General features: G+C 47.8%; 1 protein-coding gene across 1 annotated transcript in view; it reads left to right on the plus strand.

Annotated features, from left to right (window-relative positions):
- The first annotated feature begins 808 nt into the window (after nt 1-808).
- The window catches only part of LOC119402489 (uncharacterized), a 38,501-nt gene continuing 23,829 nt past the window's right edge, over nt 809-15,480 (plus strand). Inside the window, exons 1-2 of the mRNA XM_037669638.1 lie at nt 809-1,013; nt 2,327-2,499. Coding sequence (XP_037525566.1) covers nt 981-1,013; nt 2,327-2,499 — 206 coding nt within the window. The 5' untranslated portion in view covers nt 809-980. The remainder of the gene's footprint in view (nt 1,014-2,326; nt 2,500-15,480) is intronic.

The raw sequence follows: 15,480 nt of genomic DNA on the forward strand, positions 1-15,480 counted from the left end.
GGCGGCCGCCGCCCCCCTAGTCACCTAAGAGCGGGAGGGGCAAAGTCTGCCCTATATATTGACTTAAAAAGGGGAGGGGGGGCTGCGATGAATCCTCGCCCCCTGAAGGGGAGCCCTTCGCACGCCTATGGTACCTCGCAAACTCGCAAAAGGAAGAATTATTTCGTTGCGGGCACTTCGGAACTTTATATACAGTAGCCATTCTAGGATATTTTGAAAGGCCCAGTTTACAGGCGCACCGACGTTCCTTTCCTTGCAGCACGGTTTAGCTGTGCAAAGAGAAGCGAATCACGGCTAGCGATTGAGAATGCGATACGAACAGGGTCTAATTACGCTAACGCGTTCTACTCTTGAAGGCGGAGCTCAAGCGTCCTACATGTTTTATTCATATGGCATTCAAGTTTGTTGCTGTCGAACCCGTTGCATCGCCCTTTCGGCGAAACTGCGACTTCTTCTTGAATATTCGGAAGACCAGAAACACCTCGTCCAATGGAAGTGCCTGGAATAGAAACAATAGTATCACTTGGTGCTTGCCACTGTTAACATAAATGCCTACGATCTTGTTCCGCTGTCAGTTGTTTTAAGAGTGCGATAATTTATCATTTTGCTGGAATGCGACATTAACACGACATTGACACATGCACCATCATAAAGATTTTGAGCAATCAAAGTACATTTTTTTTTTCTTCAGAGCTGGGCAGATGTCGTTGTCGAGTCTGCTGTAAACAATGAATAACGAAAGCGAAAGAACATTATGGATCTTTTGTTACGATACCTACATAAACGGATCTGTGTTCCCCTGTATTGCCTCTGCTCCTAGGTTGGTGCATGTATAAAGAGCCTCTACTGTTCCAGTAGTAATTCTGCTACATTCGGCCTCCACGGCGTCAGGAAATTACAATGATTGCTTCCTTTGCTCTGGCTCTCTGCACGTTTGTACATTGTGCGGCTACGAGTGATCCCCCAGTTGTAACAAGAATATGGGCGATAAATCTAGAATGGACGGCTACGACGTAAGTTCGTGCATACTCATGTTTCTTCGGCCCTCCTTTCCTCTTAGAATATTATCCTGAGGTTGCGAAGTGTCGTCACCTTTCTGGGAGAGCTGTTTTCGTGCGCGCAGCACACATGATACGAAAGCGCTCGCGCTCATCACTTCTCTTGAGCGTGTATATAGAAAAATACGATACCACGACGCATTTCTGAATTTTAGCAATACGTTCTGGTAAACATGGCGTTTTTTCATGAGAGAAGTTTGTTTGAAACGGTGTTTGATACATATTAATTAGCAGCGCATGTGTAGAAAAAATACATTTCCAGCCATTATATAAAGTTTTGACAATCCAGCTAAAATCTACTTAACATTTTATTTAGTAAGTGAAATCGATAGGGTCGTGGCCGCCGTCCGAGCTTTGAGCCATAAAGACATTCTATCTGCACTTCGAAGAACCTAAAGCGCGGCAATGACGAATTAGAGAGGCTATAATGTCGACTTCCCTCAAACTTTTCTTGCACGTCTGCTTTTTGTCTCCGCTTTTCCCGTCTTTCCTCGTCGCCTGCACCATAGTGTAGCGTACCAAACCAGATGTTTCACTTGATGTGCACCTATTCTCCTTCAAGTCATTTCTACACATATCACTCTTCATCTTTCTAAACGTGCGTCTATAGACTATACTGCATGGCGTAACATATCTCAACTAACTCCGGTGTTATTCTGTGTTGCAAAGAAAGAAGCCACCGTATGAATCACCCAGGCACACGAATTAGGAGTATATCTCATGGCGTAGCACTTCTTTTGACGACATAAGGATTATCCATTATTTTACGTCTGTTCACCAAGATTAAGGAGAGTGCTGCGCGAAGTGCGCCGTTATTTTTTTCATTTGCTTCTTTTTTAATGTTTCATATAGAAACTATCGTACTCCTCGTACTACCGCACATTTAAATTAGAAAAAAATACATTACCATAATATTGGGCATGCCCTTTAAAATGCTGCTTCTCATTTGACGAAATATTAGAGAACAGGAAATGTCGCGGCAGCCAACGTTTCACAATGACGAATTGCCTACGTCAGGGCAGCTCCGAAGAAATGTATATTCAGCTATACAAATCTTTCGTGGATACGCTTCCATATGACTAGTGCTCTTTTCGAAACGTTCACAATCCGCGTTAAGAAAAGCATGGAAATCAAAGTTTTGCGTCCCAAGCGATGCAGCAAATACCACTAAAGAGAACAGGACAACGAAAGCAAAATGTTTGGTTGCGGGGCGCTCAGTACCGATTTTTACACACCGACATACAACTAACCTTCTATTGTTAATACAGTTTTTGCAGGCTGGTACCAGGTATTTCCTCGTGGCGACAAGCCTGGAATCCGTCTTCAAACTTTCAGACGGCACAGACATTCAATGTATTAGTGCTGTGGCTGAAGAAAAGAACGACACGAATCACAGAGTACTGAAGACAGTAAACTACAAGGATGCCACATCAAATCAATGGTAATGCATGTAGAAATAGTACAAAGTTGTTGCCTTCATCTTTCCAACTCCATTTCACGTTTTCAGACTTTTCTTTCTTTCTTTCTTTCTTTCTTTCTTTCTTTCTTTCTTTCTTTCTTTCTTTCTTTCTTTCTTTCTTTCTTTCTTTCTTTCTTTCTTTCTTTCTTTCTTTCTTTTTATCTTCTCTGTCCTGCTTCTCGTTTCTTGGTCCCACAAAAGCTACAACTCTGTCCCGTGCTTTCTTGCACCGTTATACTGAACACGTAGCGGTGAGACCCCAGCTGTGGTGGTCATGGTGTCATTATGCATCGGTCTACGAATGCAGAAAAAAAAAGAGAAAGTGTTTGCCACTATAACAGAAAGAGAAATTTGTAGTTCGGTTGATTGTATTTTCCTCGACTTTCAGAAAGCGTTCGACACCGTTTCGCACTACTTATTACTGCAAAAACTGTCCAGCTTTGACATTATTCCCCAAGTCTCCATTTCACGTTTTCAGACATGCAGATGTCTCGCCCGTCTTAAGCTCTCAGAGTGTGACTCTCCCTCAGGATGACATCATTCATCGCGTTTACCCACGATCAACTCGGGACTGTGCACCGTACTAGCGTGATACACGATTACTGCGGATGTCCTACTGATAATGAAATTGAGAAGACTGTAGCATTGGGCGTGTTGGTACAACATGATTATGAGTGCAAATCAGCGCAGCCGACAGGAGGGGACAGAATCCCTTATTACACTGCATTGAAGAATGTAATGATGAGCTTGGGGTCTCGAAGTTTCAGACTTAGTCTGGCATTAGCGGTAGCGGTTTTTTTTGTTTTGTTTTACAACATAGACTTGCCCTTAATGCATAATATTTGTTGTGTATATTTGCGTTAAATGTGCGCCGTTAGGCTGGTGTTGTGTATGAAGTGAAGAAGTGTCTTGTGGAATGTGTTGTCATGTATCCATCGGTCATATCTGTTGGTGTCACTGTAGCGAAGACCAGTTTGCAGGAGATGACGGGAACGTTCCGACTGTAATCCTTGGCATGTCCATGTAAGGTGGTATGCATCTGCTTGCATCACCGGAACAGAACAGTACGGGCATGTAGCACCAACTGGTATATGCGACCAATTCCATGTTGAGATAACAGCTGCTGTAAGGGCCACCCCTGCCCGAAACCTCCTAAGCACGACTTCCTCCGCCCTAGTAAGGTGAACGGGGAGAGAGCACACACACGGTGGGATAAGAGCGCGTGTATCCTGCCGGAGAACATTTTTACGGCCACGGGGTGTATTTAGGGGTTGAAGTGGAAGGGGATTAGATGGGAGGTCTGTATTACGAGGGCAGTGTGCCTGTTGGTCAGCAGCAATATTGTGTGGGTTCGCAGCATGGCCTTGAATCCAGTGTACCCTTATGCAAGTGGCTGTATTACGGTTCATCTTATGTATCTCCTCGCAGATTTCCATCACCTTGTGAACATTCTTGAGTTCCTGGACAGCCGCAAAAGAATCGGTGAATACATCAAGTTGCTTAATTGTAGACAGCTTAGAGGTGACATCCCGCACTGCGTCATAGATGGCTTGAAATTCCATTACAAGTGGACTGGCGTCCGTAAATAGATAATGCTGGTGACCACTGATGAAATTATGCGTGGTACTTAGGAATGATGTCCTTCCGCCGTCTTGTAGGATGGCAGCTTCTATATAGACTTTGCAGACGTTAGCGCATGGTGCTTCGATGACAGCGTTCGTCAATAATACCTGATGTATCGCTGCGCCGTAACTTGGTTGTCTTATTAGATGTGATGGTGGTGAATTCCCGGGGAGGCATTGTATCCGACTGGTGGTCAATGGGAGACCCGCGTTGAAAGTGGGCATGCAACGCAGCAACAACCGGAACAAGTTGCTTATTTATTTCACGCGGTTTTTCCCTTTGCGAAATTAGCTCTGCAATTGTGTTAAGCTGGGCGTGCTCCTGTGAAGTTGGTATCGGGGTGATGCGGGGTAACGCTGTTATTGTGCGCATGGCATCACTGTTGTCTCCAACTGTGCCAGCTGTGCCAAAGTTAAACGTTGAAATTGCGCCTGGTATACAATTCGTGGATGTAGAACTGTGCGTACGAGCCGTCGAGCGGGTTTTTAGAACTACTGAGTTTTTACCTACGGTCAACGTACATTCTTTGGGATGGAAAACCTCACCTTTAGAAAGCCGGCATTTGTATCGGTTCTTGCATTGGTCCCATCATCAGTGATTTGTTTTTAGCTTAACTTGACAGGTTTGTTTCAGAAGCTTTCGCTAACACTAATGTGACACACGTTTTCAGATACGTAGACGATTTTTTTTTATTTTCATGGATAGCGATGTTGCATCGTACAGAAATGACGCACTTTGGTGTTTTAGATGTGATGCGGAATAGTTTTGAACCTTTTGAGCTAAGCCATGAATTGTCTGATAATTGCGAAATTAGGTTCCTTGGCGTCAAGTTATTCTTGAATGATGGCTGTTCTTGCTGGATATATCAACCACGTGGGAATAAGCCAATTATGCCGTTTCATTCTGCGCACTCTATACTATAGTTAAGCAAGCCATTATAAAATCCTGCTTTACCAATGCTTTGCGCAAGTCTTGTGAAGACAAGATGTTAGAAAGTTTTCTGGAGCAATCTGTAAGCCTGGCCATCGCCGGTTACCCTGACCATGTGCAAGTCTCTGTCACCGAAAGGTTGTTGCGTGATTTTAAGTCAAGTGGCCACACCAACGTAGGCGAACCTGGCAGAGAGAGACAGGATTTCGTTGTAATTTCATATATGTATAATATAGTGCACAATCTGAAAAAAGTAGCGCAGCGAGTGAATGTTAAAGTGCTTTTTTCGGCCTCACAAAAATTGAGCAGTTTGTGCAAAATGTCTGTCGCAGCGCCCTGACCCAATCGGGCGTCTACTACAAACCACGCAAATAAATTTAGAGATTGTCCATGTAACGTAGTTTATCAGCTGCCGTTGTCATGTGGAAAATATTACGTTGGTCAGACGGGTTGGTGTTTAAATGAAAGGTTGAAAGAGCATCTCTACAATGTTGATCGGTCAAAGCATGGGTGGCTGTCCGCTCACTGAAGCACGTGTGGGTGTCGACCGACATATTGAGATTGTAGCGTTGTCGCTAAAAGCAAAGATCGCATCACACGCGAAATCATCGAGGCTGGTAAGATTTTTTTTCTTTAAAGTATGATTGTGTAAGTACCCCCTCTGTCGCTCTCACTTATAGGGAAAAGATCTACTTAGGTTTGTCCACGTGATCAATTGTAACATCATTGTGTTCCGCGCAAGGCTGGTGTAACAGTTTGTAACTGTATAAAAGCGAAGGCATTCAAAAGAAATAAACTGGTGTAAGTTCAGCGCTATGTGTCCTCTTCTGTTCCCTCCTGTCGGCTGCGCTGATTTGCACTCATATTCCTACTAATAGATCGTCAAACACGTGTTACACCTTCTGAGCGACCTTGCACTATCCGAAATCTTGCGCCGAATAATTGGACGAAGACAACCGCAGTCAAATCAGCGGACGGTATGCCCCGTGCACAATTAACACGGGTGTCACAGCAGCCGTCATATCCTCATGAAACCTTCTGTACGTTATACAGTACAATGAACAATGATAGTTCAAGTGAACCCCGATTGGCTAACGAAGTTATTTCTGAAATGTGGAGCCATGCGCCTGCTCCACTTCCCTGAAGCGATTTGCGAACATTATTCCACCGCTTTGAGAAAAAGTCTCATTTGTCCAACATTGAGTGCTCTGTCGTTCTAGATTACAAAAGGACCCAAGCAAAGGCGTCTGTAGAGGGGCTACAGGGGATGCCTGTCTCACTAATAAAAGTTCGGTTGGGGGCTTCACAACCAGCCGTAATCGTCGAAAGCGGCCGCTTTCGACAGCGAATTGGGAAATTCAGCAACAGAGGCGAAGTTATAGCCCAGGGCAGCAGATGACCTACTAACAGCGCACGCTCGATGACACATTGCCTCTTGTTCAACTTTATTACGATCTTGCCTAACGGCAGTCGAGAGTGTGTAGATTTTTATATTTTATATATATATATATATATATATATATATAAAGGAAAGAAGGTGACTTTTAAGGGGCTTGTTTTTCGTTCTTAGGCGCAACATTAATGAGAACTAACAGACAATAGTGCCAAGGATATATATATATATATATATATATATATATATATATATATATATATATATATATATATATATATATATATACTATAGTTTGATCAACGGCTGAATTCACGGACCCCGAGAGCAAGCGGCGGTAACGAGCAATGCGCGGTAGAAACAGAGCCACAATATTTCGCTACATATCACTAGATGCCGGCGCTACAATCACCCCCGGGAAAGAAAAGGGAGCCGTCCGGTGACCTAGCAGCTCGTCATTGTAAATGGATCGTAGTACGGCATGAGACGATCGATAATGACAATGTCGCCTCCGCGACGGCGCATCTCCGAAGACGATTCAACAGGTTCAATCAGGTATAGTTAACGGGTGATGCACGTTCTATGATTCCATAGGAACCTTCATACTTGGTCAGGAACATTGAGGGGGGACAAGCGCTCAAGGAAAGAGGTGGGCGCACAAGTAGTGTGTATGTATGTATGTATGTACTATATATATATATATATATATATATATGTATATATTGCTAACAAAGGACCCGGAAGTAAAAGTTCACAAAAATCAAGCACGTAGGAAAAATTGTTCAGTAAAGGACTGACGTTTCGGCCGCGGGACCGGCCTTCGTCGGAGTGTGGTCCCGCGGCCGAAGCGTCAGTCCATTTACTGAACAATTTTTCTTACGTGCTTGAATTTTTTGAACTATATATATATATATATATATATCTATTGTACCGGTGCGCATCGGCGCCCGCTCTGTAATAGAAGGTCAGAAACCGCACCTCCACCAAGTGCAACAGGCGGGTTCTTCTAAAGAGGTTCGGCACGGCGCCTGGCACAAGGGTCACAAATGCGAGACAGCGTCAGCACAGAAAACAGACCGAGCGCGCAACACACGAACGTCATCGTCTTCACTCTCGCTGGCACAGAGCGGGCGCCGATGCGCACCGGTACAATATATATATATATATATATATATATATATATATATATATATATATATATATATATATATATATATATATATATATATATATATATATATATATATATATATATATATATATATACAGAGAGAGAGAGAGAGAGAGAGATGGGTTATTCCATGCCATGCGTGCCAGACGTCACTGGCGTAGGCAGGGAGGGGGGAGCGGCGGACAACGGTCTCGGAGCCGTCGAGACCACACCCACACTAGGCTGGACTCTACATGTACCAGTAACCTCTTGCGCATCCGCCACGTATTGAAACTAGACAATTGTACTGAAGGCGGCAATGGCGGACTCTAAGATCACAAGAGAGAAGCACGGGAAATCATCTGAAAAATATCTGTGAAACATAAGAAGACCCAGAACGAAAACCGAGAAGCGCGTTCAGTAGAAGACGCGCCCAAAGTGCGGCCAGAAGCCACCGGAGTATGTGGTGTTTTTGTTTTCTATAAGAGCCACATGTTGAAACAAGAACTGGGCTAAAAGTGAAAAGCGCACCTGAGTATCTTTCACTGTTAAAATAATTGTAATTAGAATGGGACCATTGCTCATTGTAACGTGAACTCATAAAGTCAGTTTCGAATAAAAAATGAGCCAAATCCTGCATCTGCTTGAATCAAACCAAACCAGCACCATTAAAAACCAGCGCTGCGTGAACAATCATGACCAAAAAAACCCAGATGGCTGCATCCAATGTGTTTTATTTACAGATCTGGTGCAAGTTCGATAGGCTCACTTTAAACCAGAAAACTAAATGTGGGTTGTTCCGTGCCCCAGGCATTTTAGGAAAGAGCGACGGCTATATAACTCTCGGCCCATTTTAAATCAAAATAGAGAAACATTTAAGATTCTCGGTGTATTTTCTTCCGAATATATCTCCTGGTATGAACATGTAAAAACCTTATTGTCAAAATTAAGCAGAGCAGCCGGTGTATTAAGCCGGCACCGTCACACTTTTCCTGTTGGCATTAAAAGAATGTTATATTTCGCGTTCCTAAACTCTCACTCATATTATTACATACTGTAGCGAAGCCTTTAATGAGTGATGGGTTGCGCTCTCTATAGCCTTCTAGCGGGTCGTCGCCTTTGGCTCTTCGCGCTCGCGCTCTGAGTCCGTGTTTGTGCCTTGACTGTCGCCATTGCTTATCGTCGCCGACTACCGTCCAATAAACGCATCAACAAATTGGTGGAGAGTGCTGTGCTCCTATTCGATGCCCCTGGAGCTGAGATCCCGTACCCTACCAACTACCATGCCTCAAGACGCTCCTCAGCAAACGTCTCCTTCCACAACGACCGCATGCCCCGGTGTCCCCCGCATCCGCGACCCTCATATCTTCACCGGCGCGGATGGGACCGATGTTGAGGACTGGCTTGCGATGTACGAGCGTGTGAGCGTACCAAACAAATGGGACGAGGCAGGCAAACTCAGCAACCTGGTTTTCTACCTCGCGGGTGTGGCGGGCCTGTGGTACAACAACCACACCACCGAGTTCCCCACGTGGTCTGCTTTCAAGACCGCCATCATCGATGTGTTTGGCCGCCCTGCCGTTCGTAAACTGCAAGCCGAACAACGTTTACGTGAACGAGCTCAGCAGACCGGTGAGTCCTTTACGATCTACATATAAGACGTCCTGGACTTGTGCAAGAAGGCTGACGCGGCCATGCCTGAGTCTGACAAGATCCGCCACGTTCTGAAAGGCATCGACGACGATGCCTTCACTATGCTGCTCGCCATGAACCCTCGTACTGTGGCCGAGGTGATCACGCTCTGCCAAAGCTACGAGGAGCTGCGCCGGCAGTGACTGCTGACGCGTCGACCTCCATCACGCGACGCCGATCTCGCAGGCTTGTCGGCCATTTCTGATCAGTCCGCCTTGCTCGCCGAGATCAAGTCATTCGTGCGCGAGGAAATTGCCCGCCAGTTCTCCCTACTGGCCTTCCCTCACCCACAGCATGTTGAACAGCCGTCGACCACGCTGCTGGCTCCCTTACGCCACGCTATTCAGCAGGAAATCGCGGAGGTCATGCCGGAATACCACCAGCCCCCTCCGGCACCTGCGCCGCTCAGTTACGCGCAGGTTGTAGCCAGGTCACCGCAAGCGATTCCTGTGGCTGCCCCACTTACTTACGCCGAAGCCGTCGCCAGACCTCACGCCTTCGAAGCGAGTGGGCCGGCTGCGTTTGCCGACGCCATACCTAGGCCACCGATGCAGCCCATCATGCAGTCGTATCAGCAGACGCCTCGTCCACCGCGTCCTGCTCCATGGATGGGACCTACCCCGGCGAACAGATGGCGCACTTCTGACAACCGCCCGATCTGCTTCGCGTGTGGTTGCACCGGTCATGTCGCCCGCTATTGCAATCGCGTGCAGCCGCCTCGTGTGCAGCTGCCTCAGCCATCCGCAGCCAGTCAAGCCGCCCGTATTACGATTCACCGCCGCCTATGTCACCGTCGTCTCGCCCAGCTCCATCTACCCACCGTTCGCCGTCACCACGACGCCGATCACTGTCACCGATGCGGCCACGGCCGGTCACACGTGACCAGGAAAACTAGTCGTCGCAGTCCACGAGGCAAGGGCTGCGACGCTATCGAACTGCGAAAGCCCTCAGCGAAGCCCATCAAACGTGTTAGACGTGTTTGTGGACGGTGTGCGCGCATCTGCCCTTATTGACACTGGAGCCGCCGTATCCGTTATTGACGCCAAACTTAGCCGACTACTGCGAAAAGTGACGACGCCACTTCCCGGGCTCTCCCTCCGTACAGCAAGCGCCCAAAGTATTCACCCTACAGCGGTGTGCACAGCCCGCGTCATGATTAAGGATGCTCTGTACGCCGTCGAATTGATAATAATTCCAGCATGCTCTCACGACGTCATCCTAGGATGGGATTTTCTCTCCCACCACGACGCCGTGATTCATTGCGCACCCGCCGAAATAGAGCTCTCACCATTCTCTGATCTGACGCCGGCTGACAGTCCATCGTCTGTGAGCAAGGTACTCGTCAAAGACGGCACCAAACTGCCTGCATACTCGCCAACGGCTGTGCCCGTCTACTGCGCCAGTCTCTCCGACACCATTGCCCTCCTCTCGCCATCCGACCGTGTTTGCACGAGGAAAAGCTTGCTGGTGCCCTTCGCGACCGTGCAAGTCACTCAGGGCAGCACGTCAATTTTTGTTATCAACCCATCTCCGTACAGTGTTACGTTGGTGCGAGGGGAATGTCTCGGCAGCGTGGAACCCCTCGAAGACGCACAAGTTATGGACGAACCAGATGGCACGCACTGCCCCAGTTCCGGCACGCTCAGTTCTGTTACCACGTCTGGTTCATCGCCCGCTGATGTATTTGCTTCTTCCATGGCTGACAACCTTACGCCGGTCCAGCGTTCCCAGCTTCTAGACCTCTTGGAAGAATTTCGCGCTTCTTTCGATATTGCACAAACTTCTCTCGGCCGCACGTCCACCGTTACGCATCGCATCGACACTGGCGCCCAACCACCACTGCGGCAACGTCCATATCGCGTATCTCCCACAGAACGCCGCGTAATCAACGAGCAAGTCGACGACATGCTTCGACGCGATGTTATTCGATCATCTAACAGCCCCTGGGCGTCTCCTGTCGTACTTGTTGCGAAGAAGGACGGTTCTGTGCGGTTCTGTGTGGGATACCGACGACTCAATAAGATCACTCGTAAGGACGTGTATCCACTACCGCGAATAGACGACGCGATTGACAGCCTACAAGGAGCCGAATTCTTTTCGTCTATCGATTTGCGCTCAGGGTACTGGCAGGTACCTATGGCTGATGACGCTCGGCCGAAGACCGCCTTTGTCACGCCCGACGGCTTGTACGAATTCAACGTCATGCCGTTTGGGCTGTGTAATGCGCCCGCCACCTTCGAGCGCATGATGGATACTGGTCTGCGCAACCTGAAATGGCACACGTGCTTGTGCTACCTCGACGACGTCGTCGTTTTCGCTCCAGACTTCTCCACGCATCTTCAACGCCTCCGGCATGTGTTGACGCGTTTGAGCGACGCTGGTCTCCAACTGAATTTAAAGAAGTGCCGATTTGCAGCACGGCAGCTGACAATACTCGGCTACGTCGTGTCCAAGGACGGAATTCTCCCCGATCCAGCCAAACTTCGGGCCGTGACCGAGTTCCCGAAACCTACGTCCGTCAAAGAACTGCGCAGTTTCGTAGGACTGTGTTCCTACTTTCGGCGCTTCATTCGAAACTTTGCGACTATGATATCACCGCTGACGAAGCTCCTCGGAAGTAACGGGCCCCTCCATTCGTGGACGTCGGAGTGCGACGACGCTTTCGCAAAGCTCCGTCGTTTGTTGACGTCGCCTCCCATACTACGCCACTACGACCCTACGGCCCCTACAGAGGTACACACAGACGCCAGCGGTGTTGGCCTTGGCGCTGTCCTTGCGCAGCGCAAACCAGGATTTCCTGAATATGTCGTGGCATATGCAAGTCGTACGCTTACTAAAGCCGAGACCAATTACACCGTCACCGAAAAGGAATGCCTGGCGATCATATGGGCCCTTACAAAGTTCCGACCCTATTTATATGGCCGCCCATTTGATGTCATCACCGACCATCATGCACTATGCTGGTTGTCGTCATTGAAGGATCCCTCAGGCCGCCTCGCCCGCTGGGCACTTCGCCTACAGGACTACGATATTCGCGTGCTCTACCGCAACGGACGCCAGCATGCTGACGCCGACGCCCTCTCGCGCTCCCCCTTGCCTGACGACGATGCCCCCTGCTCGGTACCTAGCAATGTTGTTTCTTCCATCGACGTTCACACCATCGCTACCGAACAACGCAAGGATAAATGGATCGCATCGCTGATAGACTTGCTCACTGATCCGTCGGCAACACCAACCACTCGTGCGTTGCGTCGTCAAGCCCACCATTTCACCATTCGTGACGACCTACTGCACCGACGCAATTACAACGCCGACGGCCGCCAGTGGCTACTTGTGATACCCCGCAGTCTGCGTTCTGAAATATGCGAGTCTTTCCGCTCTGATCCACAATGCGCGCACTCTGGGGTATCCAAAACTTACCACCGCATTCGACAACGATACTTCTGGCGAGGGATGTACCGCTACGTGCAGAAGTTCGTTCGCTCCTGCCTCGATTGCCAACGCCGAAAACCTTCAACGCACGTGTCACCCGCCGGTCTACAACCATTACCTTGCCCGAACCGTCCGTTCGGGCGCGTGCATCGACTTGTACGGACCACTTCCTCTGACATCGGCTGGTAACCGCTGGGCCATCGTCGCTGTTCACCACCTTACGCGATACGCCGAAACCGCCGCTCTCCCAGCGGCTACAGCGCGCGATGTTGCCTCCTTCCTGCTACACCGATTCATACTGCGTCACGGTCCACCCCAGGAGCTTCTCAGCGATCGAGGCCGTGTCTTCTTGTCGGAAGTCGTCCAAGCCATTCTAAAAGAGTGCCGTGCTGTTCACCGCAAAACTACTGCTTACCACCCGCAGACGAATGGGCTCACCGAACGCTTTAACCGCACGCTTGGCGACATGCTCTCAATGTACGTCGCCGCCGATCACACAAATTGGGATGCCATTCTGCCCTTCGTCATCTACGCCTATAATACCGCCCCTCAAAGCACAACTGCTTTTTCACCCTTATTCCTATTGTGCGGAAGGCACCCGTCGCACACCATCGACACGATACTCCCATACAAGCCGGATTCAACTGAGTGTGCGCCGATATCTGACACAGCCAGGCTTGCGGAAGAGTGTCGCGAGCTGGCCAAGACGTTTACAACGCAGAAACAAGAGCGGCAAAAGAGCATTCGCGGTGGAACCACCACTTCTGAGTCCACATTCCTCCCTGGAGCGCTCGTATGGCTCTCGGTCCCTACCACAGCAACTGGCCTCTCTACAAAACTACTGCCGAAATACGAAGGCCCCTACCGGGTCGTCGAGCGCACATCCCCGGTCAACTACGTGATCGAACCCATCGAACCATCTTCGGACATGCGCCGTCGAGGGCGCGACATCGTCAACGTGGAGCGTCTCAAAGCCTACTATGACCCACTCATAGTGACGAGCTGTTAGGTCGCCGGACGGCTCCCTTTTCGTACCCGGGGAAATTGTAGCGAAGCCTTTAATGAGTGATGGGTTGCGCTCTCTATAGCCTTCTAGCGGGTCGTCGCCTTTGGCTCTTTGCGCTCGCGCTCTGAATCCGTGTTTGTGCCTTGACTGTCGCCATTGCTTATCGTCGCCGACTACCGTCCAATAAACGCCTCAACACATACTAATATGGGGAAACACAACATTATCAAACTTACAGCAAATATTCTTTGTCTACAAAAAGCACTTTGTTTAATAGAAAACGTCTCGTTTTTAGAACACACAGAACTTCTATTCCACAAAAATAAATTCGTGAAGATTCACGCCATACACAAACATACAGGAAAAACACAGCTATTCGAAGCAATAGCAAGTCTTCGAGCAAATACAATTTCCTATCCTTTCAGGTATCACCCAGCATAGCTCGTTCCTTTCTCGCGTACCCATTTTAAGAAAGAAAAACTTCATTATGTACTCGCAACCACACTAAATTAACTAGACCAAATAAATGTTGACGTTCTTAACGTTGCTAACAAAACCTTACCAGATCTGTTTGCGTAAATGTATTGGAACTACTCATCTTTGTACACTTACAGTAGCCGTATATATTAAGTGATTGTAAGTTAAATCATACGTTCATAATTTTTTTGCAGTAAAACGTCGTAGTTTATATAAGTACTTTTGGTAATAACATTGTATATACTCTGGCTATATAGACTTGCTTAGATGGTTCGTGCTGTCACTGCTGCTGTACGGGTGACCAGAACTTGGTCAAGCTGCGCAAGTGCAGCTTATTTCTCGTGTCCCCTACTTTCGCAGTGACAATGCACTATATTGTCTGAAGCGAAAGTAAAATATCGTTTGATTGACTGAAGTCTAGTTAGTCAAAGCCATTACGCTCACGCAACAAAGGAGGGCACCGACAGAACCACAATGATGGTGTTAATTTTGTCGCAAAATATTGGTATATTCTTCATTCGCTGCAACTTAGACTTCTTTTGCGTGCTAATTCAAGAGCAAATGAAATCTTTCAGTCTATAAGAGCGAAGTCCAAATTCTATTCCTGAATACCGACGATTGTGGGCTATATAGATTTTTGGCGTGAATTTGACGTATTAAATGCGAAGCATTTCTTAGCGAACCCAAGGCACATTCAGCGCTTCTATCTATCTATCTATCTATCTATCTATCTATCTATCTATCTATCTATCTATCTATCTATCTATCTATCTATCTATCTATCTATCTATCTATCTATCTATCTATCTATCTATCTATCTATCTATCTATCTATCTATCTATCTATCTATCGATCTATCTATCTATCTATCTATCTATCTATCTATCTATCTATCTATCTATCTATCTATCTATCTATCTATCTATCTATCTATCTATCTATCGATGGATCGATCGATCCAGGCGCCTACGTCTGGGTGCTATCGTCATCGCCTCCTTAACTTTGTGCAGATTAAAATTGCCATGGGAGGGTAAGGAGACTTGACGAATATGATTCTTTGGCCATGACATCAATAACATGAAAATCCTGTCGCGTACGTCGTCAAACCCTTTCCTCCAGACACGTGTGGGCACTAGAGCTGTGCACGGGCCGTATTTCCGAGCCCAAGCCCGGCCCGGGCCCGCTGACTTTGTCGAAGGCCCGCCCGAGCCCGACGGCAAAGGGCTGCGAGCCCGCCCGGCCCGGCCCGACGTACGAAA

This window comes from Rhipicephalus sanguineus, chromosome 8 (assembly GCF_013339695.2).
Source record: "Rhipicephalus sanguineus isolate Rsan-2018 chromosome 8, BIME_Rsan_1.4, whole genome shotgun sequence".
NCBI classification, from domain to species: Eukaryota; Metazoa; Arthropoda; class Arachnida; order Ixodida; family Ixodidae; genus Rhipicephalus; species Rhipicephalus sanguineus.